General features: G+C 53.2%; 1 protein-coding gene across 1 annotated transcript; it reads left to right on the forward strand.

Annotated features, from left to right (window-relative positions):
* The first annotated feature begins 1627 nt into the window (after positions 1–1627).
* Positions 1628–2560, forward strand: LOC128937674 (olfactory receptor 14A16-like). The gene has a single exon (XM_054277465.1). The coding sequence runs from the start codon at positions 1628–1630 to the stop codon at positions 2558–2560; it is 933 nt and encodes a 310-aa protein (XP_054133440.1).
* Positions 2561–8784: the final 6224 nt, after the last annotated feature.

Here is an 8784-nt window from a genome sequence, read left to right on the forward strand (position 1 = left end):
CTCAATGGGATCCATTAAAACTTCATAAACTTTGGAGTTTAAATTTAACTTTGAGTTCCTGAGAACTTTTTGAACACTCTCTCAGGGACTGAGTCTGATGTAAACAACACCAAATCCCCAAGAGGCTCATTAAAGTTCTTGTGCTGTGTCTGTGCTGCTGAGCTTTAAAGGAACAGCTCTTCCCAGGGCCAGCTCCTCTCCCAGCCCAGCAGGGCTGAGGGCTCTGCCTGCAGGCACTGAGGGGACAGGAGCCAGGCAGAGACAGGCTGAAGGCAATCAGGATTGGGAAGAGATTGAGCTGAGACTTCACCTGGGGAAAGATCTTCACAGCCCTGTACATGGTGAGTGTATGGGTGCAGGGCAATGTCCCCTGTGCTCCTGGAGGGATCTCCTGAAGCCAGCACACCCCACAGCCTGGGGGATGTGTCAGGAGGACTCTCCCAGTTTCTCTGGGGCACAGGAGGACCAGGAGGAGGATGTGCTGCAGAGCAGGGCTGCCCTGGGCACCGTCAGAGGGACAGGGCAGGATGGCTCCTGCTGCCTGGGATGGCTGCAGGGGGTGAAGCTGGGGCTGCAGCCAGGGCTTCCCAGGGCTGTCCTGCAGAGCAGCTCCTGCAGCCCTCAGGGCTCTTGGCCAGCCCAGGGCATGTGCCACCTGCCAGCGGCAGCTCTCAGCCTGCCTGGCAGCTCCCCATGGATGCTGCAGGGGCGAAGTTGGAGGTGGAAGGAGCCACCCCCATCAGGGCAGATTCGTCCTGCTGTGGAGATGGTGCTGCATGGCCAGGGCTGCTCTCAGCTTTCTCCTAAAGGGAAGGGAAAGGGTCTGTCAGCTTTGGCTGTGTCACTGAGACTCCTGCACTGTCACCCTCTGGCATCAGCAGATGGGCCTCAGATGTCCCTCAGAAAGTGCCTCCTCAGCTTCCTCTCCCTACAGACAGCCGCAGCAGCACCTTGGCTTGCAGCATCTCTGTTTGTCTGGCCTGCCCTTAAGGCCCTGCTGCAATGGAGATGCCCCTGGGCAGTGCCCTGTGCTGGGAGGGGTCTGCAGGGCAGAGCTGAGCCCCCAGGGCTGGGCTGTGCTCTGGCAGCACTGGCAGGGACAAGGCTTGGATAGAGAGAAACAGCTCCCAGTAGGCACAACTCCAGTCAGCAGAGAGCCAGACCAACCCTTTGCATCCCTTCATGTCCAGCTGCATAGGGAGAGAGAGAAGAGTTGGAGAGATTGATTTTGAAACTGGAGTCTTCTAAAAAGCCACGTTAATTTTAAATGCAGTTTTAAATTTGTACATCTGTTACTAGAAAAAGGTGAAATGAGCAAAGGACACCTCTATTGGCCCAGCGGTTTTGAGTGCAGTGGGGCACAGGGAGCCCTGTTTTCCCTCTGGGCTCCCCTGTTCAGCCTGAGAGCAATGCTAAGAACAGGACTTCTGTCCCTTCTAAAAAGCACACAGTTACTTTGCAGCCCAAAGCTACACTGAAAAAAAAAAAAAGGTAAATGAAATTTCCCCAAAGAGAACGAAGCAATTTTGAGGGCCTGTGTAAGAAAATAGCATAGCATTGACTCAAGGTACTTTGTCCAAATTGTCAATGTTGTCTATGAACAGCTCAAAATTTCCAGAATGAAGAAATGTCCAACAGCAGCTCCATCAGGCACTTCCTCCTGCTGGCATTGGCAGACACGCGGCAGCTGCAGCTCCTGCACTTCTGCCTCTTGCTGGGCATCTCCCTGGCTGCCCTCCTGGGCAACGGCCTCATCATCAGCGCCATAGCCTGCGGCCACCACCTGCACACCCCCATGTTCTTCTTCCTGCTCAACCTGGCCCTCAGCGACCTGGGCTCCATCTGCACCACTGTCCCCAAAGCCATGCACAATTCCCTCTGGGACACCAGGGACATCTCCTATGCAGGATGTGCTGCACAGGTGTTTTTCTTTATCTTCTTCATTGGAGCAGAGTTTTCCCTTCTCACAGTCATGTGCTACGACCGCTACCTGTCCATCTGCAAACCCCTGCACTATGGGACCCTCCTGGGCAGCAGAGCTTGTGCCCACATGGCAGCAGCTGCCTGGGCCAGCGGCTTTCTCTATGCTCTGCTGTATACAGCCAATACATTTTCCCTGCCCCTGTGCCATGGCAATGCCCTGGGCCAGTTCTTCTGTGACATCCCCCAGATCCTCAAGCTCTCCTGCTCACACTCCACCTTCCGAAATATTCGGACTTCATTGCTTGGTGTCTGTTTAAGTTTTGGTTGTTTTGCGTTCATTGTGTTCTCCTATGTGCAGATCTTCAGGGCTGTGCTGAGGATCCCCTCTGAGCAGGGACGGCACAAAGCCTTTTCCACCTGCCTCCCTCACCTGGCTGTGCTCTCCCTGTTTCTCAGCACTGGGTGTTTTGCCTACCTGAAGCCCCCCTCCATCTCCTCCCCATCCCTGGATGTGACAGTGTCAGTTTTGTACTTGGTGGTGCCTCCAGTACTTAACCCCCTTATCTACAGCCTGGGGAACCAGGACCTTAAGGCAGCAGTGTGGATACTGATGAGTGGACCATTTAGGAAACAATAAACTGGTTGCCAATTTCTGCATATCTCTTGAAATAAAAGTGATCTTTGATACTACTTGTTGGATTGGTTATTTTTTTTATTCTGCTTTAATTTTTAAATATTCTCCCTAAACCAAGGTCATTATTTCTGCAATTTCCTATTTTGTTTCTCTAATCTTCACTATGGCCTCAGACTGTGTCAATGAGGAGCTGATCTCTTGGTGGCTTTAAAGGAGCTAAAGGATCTCCCAGCAGAGTTTTCACAGGAGATCCCCTTTTTGTTTCCTTTTTTGGAGCTGCAGCACCAATGTCTGTGTGCAGAGCTGGGGGCAGATCAGTGCTGGCCCAGCAGCTGTGCCCAGCAGCAGCAGCACTTGGTGTTGCCAGTGCTGCTGCTGTGGCCCTGCCCGCTGCCCTGGTGGCCCTGGTGTTACTGTAGGGCCTGAGTGCTCTCGGGGCCGGGCACAGTCCTGGAGGTGCCAGTGCTGGGGCTGCAGCAGGGACAGGCCATGGGCACTGCTGGGGCAGTGCTGACACCTCAGGCCAGGGCCTGGGGGCTCCAGGCTCCTTGCACAGGCTCTCTCAAGAACACACCCAGGCCAATGCTCAGCACAGAAAACCCCCGTGAGCAGCCCCAGGCTGGCCATGGGCAGGCTGGGGGCAAACAGCATGGCTGGGGCTCTGCAAGGGCCCTGGGGCAGACGGGAAAGAGCAGTAGAGCAGGGGTTGACCCATCCCCAGTGTGCTGGACAGCCCAGGGCAGCGTCCCAGAGCGTCCTCATGGAGCTGCCAACAACATCCTCCCTCTGCAGCCCTGGCCTCTCCCCCAGCTCACACAGGTGCCCCATCCTTGCAGGCACAGACACGGCAGCACTGGCTCAGCAGCCCCTGTTTGCATGCACACAGCAGGCGGGAGCACCCCCATGCTGTTTCTGTGGGGACATGAACCTGAGAGAGCACAAATGCCATCAGCCCCTGGGGCCAGCAAGGGCTGAAGGACACCAGGGAAACCAGTCAGGTTTGTTCTGGCCTCTGCAGTCAGCCAGAAAGTTTGTTCCCATCAGCTGGGAATTTCCTGTCCCACTGCAGACACTGTTGCTCAGAGCCAAGGCTGCCTGGCAGCTGCCCCCAAACTGCCCTGAGCATTTCCTTTGCTTCACATTTGCTTTCTTTATACCCCCTGCTTCACATTTCTTCTTATTGCCCACTCCAGGGGGACCACAACTGGACACAGCACTCGAGGTGCTTCCCAACCCGTGCCCAGCACAGGGGAAGAATCACTGTCCTGCTCCTGCTGGCCACACCATTCCTGATGCAGGCCAGGAGCCATTGGCCTTCTTGGCCACCTGAGCACACTGCTGCCTCATGTCCAGCCTGCTGTCCATCAGTCCCTGCAGGTCCCGTTCTGCCTGGCTGCTCTCCAGCCGCTCTGTCCCCAGCCTGTAGCACTGCAGGGGTTGTTGCGGCCAAGGTGCAGAACCCAGCACTTGGTCTTCCTAAACCTTACCTTTTTGGATTTGGGCTCTGGATCCACTCTGTCCCAGGCACTGTGCAGAGCCCTCCTACCCTCCAGCAGATCAACACTCACACCCAGTTTGGTGACATCTGCAAAGATGTCCTTGGTTTCATGGGGCTCCTCAGTGTCACAAAGGCCTCTTGGTCACACCAGGCCCTGCAGGGTCACACTGGTCTCCTTGGATCCATGTGACCATTCAGAGCAAATGGTGTCCTTGTTTCCATGGGGCCCCAAATATGACAATGGTCTCCTTGGTTCCATGGGGCTACACAGTGTGAAAATGTTCTCGTTGGTGCTGCAGTTTCACAGGAGCCCCTTGGTTCCATGGGCCCCCGCCGTGTCAGAAAGGCCGTGGAGTGTCCCAATGGTCTCCTAGCGTTTGCAATGTCAAAATGGTGAAACCCCTTGGTTACACAAGGCTCTGCAGTGTCACAATGGCCTCTGTGGTTCCACGAGGACCCAGAGTTTCATGATGCACTCCCTGGCTCCATTTGGCCCCAGAGCACCACAGTGGACCCCTGGTTCTGTGGGCCTGCACGGTGTCACCATGGTCCTCTTAGTTCCATGAGGCCCTGCAGTGTCACAATTGCCCCAGTGTCCCCCAGTTATCACAGAATGACAGAATCAAATTGGCTGGAAAAGACCTTTGGGATCATCAGGCCCAACCAGTACCCTAATACTCCCTTGTCATCCAGATCATGGCACTAAGTGCCACTGGAGAGGGAGAGTGACTCTGCCACCTCTCCCCTGGCCAGCCCATTCCAATGCCCACTCACCCTTTCTGTGAAGAACTTCTTCTTATTGTCCAGCCTTAACCTCGCCTGGTGCAGCTTAGGGCTGTGTCTTCTTGTCCTGCCCTCCAGCAGATCCACACTCACACCCAGCTTTGTGCCATCTGCAATTTGTGAATGGTGGACTCGATCCCCTCACCCAGATCATCAGTGAAGATATTAAACAGGACTGGGCCCAACACAGATCCCTGGGGGACACCACCAGTGCCTGGACACCAGCGGGGTGCAGCACCATCCCCTCCACTCTCTGGGCCCAGCCTCCAGTCAGCTCTTTACCCTGGGAAGGGTGAACATGTCCAAGCCATGGGCTGCAGTTTTTCCAGGGAATTCTGTGGCTCATGGTTTTAAAGGCTTTGAAGTCCAGGCACACAACATCCAGAGCATTTCCTGCATCGATAGGTGGGCCACCTGGTCATAAAAGGAGATCAGGTTGGTCAGGCAGGACCTGCCACCCCGAAATTCATGCTGACTGGCTCTGATCCCTCAGCCATCCTGTGGGTGCCCTGTAATGGCACTCAGGGTGATCTGTTCCATAACCTTGCTGGGCACCCAGCTCAGGCTGACAGGCCTGGAGTTCCCCAGATCTTCCTTCCAGCCCTTCTTGGAGATGGGCTCACACTGGCACCTCCAGTCCTCTGGGACCTCCCTTCTGAGCCAGCACTGATGGTAAATGATGGAGAGCAGCTTGGGGAGATCATCCACAGCTCCCTCATCCCCCTGCGATGGATCCCATCTGATCCCACACACCTGTGAGCATCTGAGTGGCTCAGCAGGTCCCCAGCTGCTTCCTCCTGGATTACAGGGGGCTGTTCTGCTCCCTGTGCCCATCAACCAGCTCAGGAGAACACTTGTCCTGAGGACAGCCTGCCCTAATATTGAAAATTGACACAAGATATTAAGTAGCTCAGTCTTTTACTTATCTTCAGTTACTCTGTTCTCAACTGCAATCAATAAAGGGTTGTGATTCTCCTTCTCCCTCCTTTTGCTATAAACTTTTTATAAAAACATTTTTTATTCTTCTTACAGAAACCGCCAGGTTAAGTTCTAATTGAGCTTTCACCTCTCAACTTTTCTTCCTGCATAACCTAACAATATCCTTAAACACTTCCTGAGTTGCTGGCCCTTTTTCCCTGAGTTCCTACAAAAACTCCATGCCCTGCCAGGCCAGTCATTTTCCTCACCAGCTCATCTTTTGCCACACTGGGACAGGCTGCTCCTTCCCTCTTAAGATGATTTTCTTGAAATGTGTCCATCCTTCCTGGATCCCTTGGTTTTTAAGGCCTGTGTCCCCTAAAAAAATCAGTACCAGATTTAGTACTCCACACATCAGCATCCTAAATAGATCAAAGTCTGCCCTTCCTAATTCCAGTGTAGAAGTTTTGTTGCTGCCCCTCCTTCTTTCACAGAACATTGAACACTTGATTATTTCATGGTCACTGTGCCCCAGGCTGCCTCCGAGCCCCACATCTGCCACCAGCCCGTCTCTGTTTGTGAACAGCAGGAGACAGAGCTTTCCTTGCCAGTGGGAGTGTTACCAAAAATTTGGTGAAACAGAAAACTCCTTAACACCAATGTAGCATTAAGAAGCAGCATTCTTTATTCTGCTGGATGCACGGGGGATAGCTCCTCCCAAAGCTGTGCATGCTGAGTACAGGAAAGTTTCTGTTTCTATTCTGTATTTTGCACACATATTCATTGATTGTCCTAGACTAGACATACATATGATAATAATTTCCCCAAAATCAATAACTTATTTCCCCTCCCCTTTATCCATGTGTTCTTCCAGACCCTGGGGGGTCTCTCTGGTGGTCCCTGGTGGTCGTGGACCCCAATGTTCCAGTGGGCCTGGCTGAGCTGGCAGGACACTGAGGCTAGTGAGCTTCCAGTTCCCCTTCTCACGAAATGGGCATTGTGTGGTTTCCATAGGCCTGGGGTTGTGGAGAACAAGCTCCAGGTGTGAGTTCACCTGGTGGAGACAATTTATCATCTGGTTACATGAGGACACAGAGTGGGCTATGACATCATAGACTGCCTCTGTGACATTACACAGCCAGCTGTGACATCACAGATAGGCTGTTCCATCACAGACCACCTGTGGGGCATTGGAGAATGGGCTGTGACATCGCAGAGGGGCTGTGTGACATCCCAGCAGGGCTGTGTCAGGTCACTGGGTTGGTCACTCTGCCCCAGCTCCCCCTCACAGTTTCTCACAACAAGTCCAATACTGTTCATGCCCAGCAGGTTCCCTGTCCCCTGGGATCCCCCCGGCCCACCTGGAGCCACAACATCCACCAAAGGATGTTCCACAGGATCCATGCCAGAGCCTGACATGGGGACAAGGGGCCAGGGCTGTGTTACAAGGACAGCAAGGACGTGGATTATCCAGGTCATTGTGGCCTGGATTGGGTTGCCCAAGGCAGGAAAGATGTCTGGCAGCGGGAAGGGCCTCCAAGGTGGGGCTGGAGCCCTTGGGCTGTGAGCAGAGGCTGAGGGAGCTGGGATTGTCCAGCCCGGAGCAGGGAAGGCTGAGGGGCTCCTCATCCCAGCCTGGCAGTGCCAGTGAGGAGGGGATGGAGAACACAGAGCCAGGCTCTTCACAAGGGGCCTGGGGGGAGACAAAAGCCAATGGGTGGAAGGGGAAAGAGGGGAGATCAGCCAGGACAGCAGGAGTTGAAATGAGTCAGGCTGCTTTCAGCATTTCCTCAACAGCAAAAGCAGCGTGACCTCCCTTCTCCATCCGCCACTGACAGCTTAAAAAATTGTGAATTGTTCAGGCTATTTTATTCCCACTCCAGGATAGGCATCCTGATACAAGAATTTCAGTGTGTTTATATCTAACACAGAATCATATTTTTCTAAAAATAATTTTAGTATGGAAGTCATTGTGGATGGTGGACATGTCAGACACTGCTGGGATGTTGCACATAGCTCAGGGAAGAGCGTGGTTGTTATTGAATTGTATCCTGTTCAACTGTGGTCTGTTGGCCATGAAGACAGACTTCCTGTGCCTCTGAGTCCCACCAGTTCCTGACCCCCAAAGGACACAAACCTGATGAGTTCTGGTTTCCACTCCAGTGGTGGCACCTGCACCTCCCTCCAGCCCCAGAGCAGAGCTCCCTTGTCCCAGAGAGTCCCTGGCAATGCAGGGATGAAGGAACCAGGACAGGCTGTGGGGATCAGGGGCAGAGAACAGCCAGGGATTTGGGATGATTGTGAGCCCAGGGCAGGACGTGGCCCTTGGCCTTGGTGAACCTCATCCCATTGTCCTGGGCCCATGGCTCCAGCCTGTCCAGATCCCTCTGCAGAGCTTCCTGCCCTCCAGCACAGCCACACTGCCACCCAGCTTGGGCTCACCTGGGAACTGAGGGTACTCTCGATGGCCTCATCAGATCGCCAGTAAAGAGACTGAACTGACCTGGCCCCAATCCTGAGCCCTGGGGACGCCCCTGGATGTGACTCCATTCCTCAGCTGCTCTGAGTGCCAGGGTTGGATGAGAAAAATGGTGGGGTGGGGGTGGGGACAAAGTGTAATTGATTGTCAGAGATGAAGGGTCTTGAGTTCTTATCTAGTCAAACTGCATTAGGAAGTGCTGGGGGGAAATATCAACTGGGGATTGCTGATATCAACATATAAACAGGAAAAGAACACAGGACAAAACAGTTCCCTCTGCATTATTTTCAATACAGTATATTCACTTTTAATACATTTCTGAAATCTGACTAATAAACCACAGAAATATTGAAAATTTGAATTATACCTAGGGGCTTGTCTTGTTTGGGTGTTTTGAACAAATGATTATGAGCCTTTTCCACTGAATTAATGAATTGAAGAGATCAAGAAAGAAGAGGCCTCTGGAGAAGGAAATTCCATAAGCAATCTCCAAGTGGCTAAAAACCAATCCCCATCAGAGCAGCAATGAACAGAAATGGGCACAGCTTC

This window comes from Melozone crissalis, unplaced genomic scaffold, assembly GCF_028551555.1.
Source record: "Melozone crissalis strain CALT ecotype California unplaced genomic scaffold, PUWL_Pcris_2 ptg000021l_1, whole genome shotgun sequence".
Classification (NCBI taxonomy): domain Eukaryota; kingdom Metazoa; phylum Chordata; class Aves; order Passeriformes; family Passerellidae; genus Melozone; species Melozone crissalis.

Excerpts from the sequence above, each read along its gene's own strand:
- LOC128937674 (XM_054277465.1), top strand. The coding sequence starts at position 1,628 with ATGTCCAACAGCAGCTCCATCAGGCACTTCCTCCTGCTGGCATTGGCA.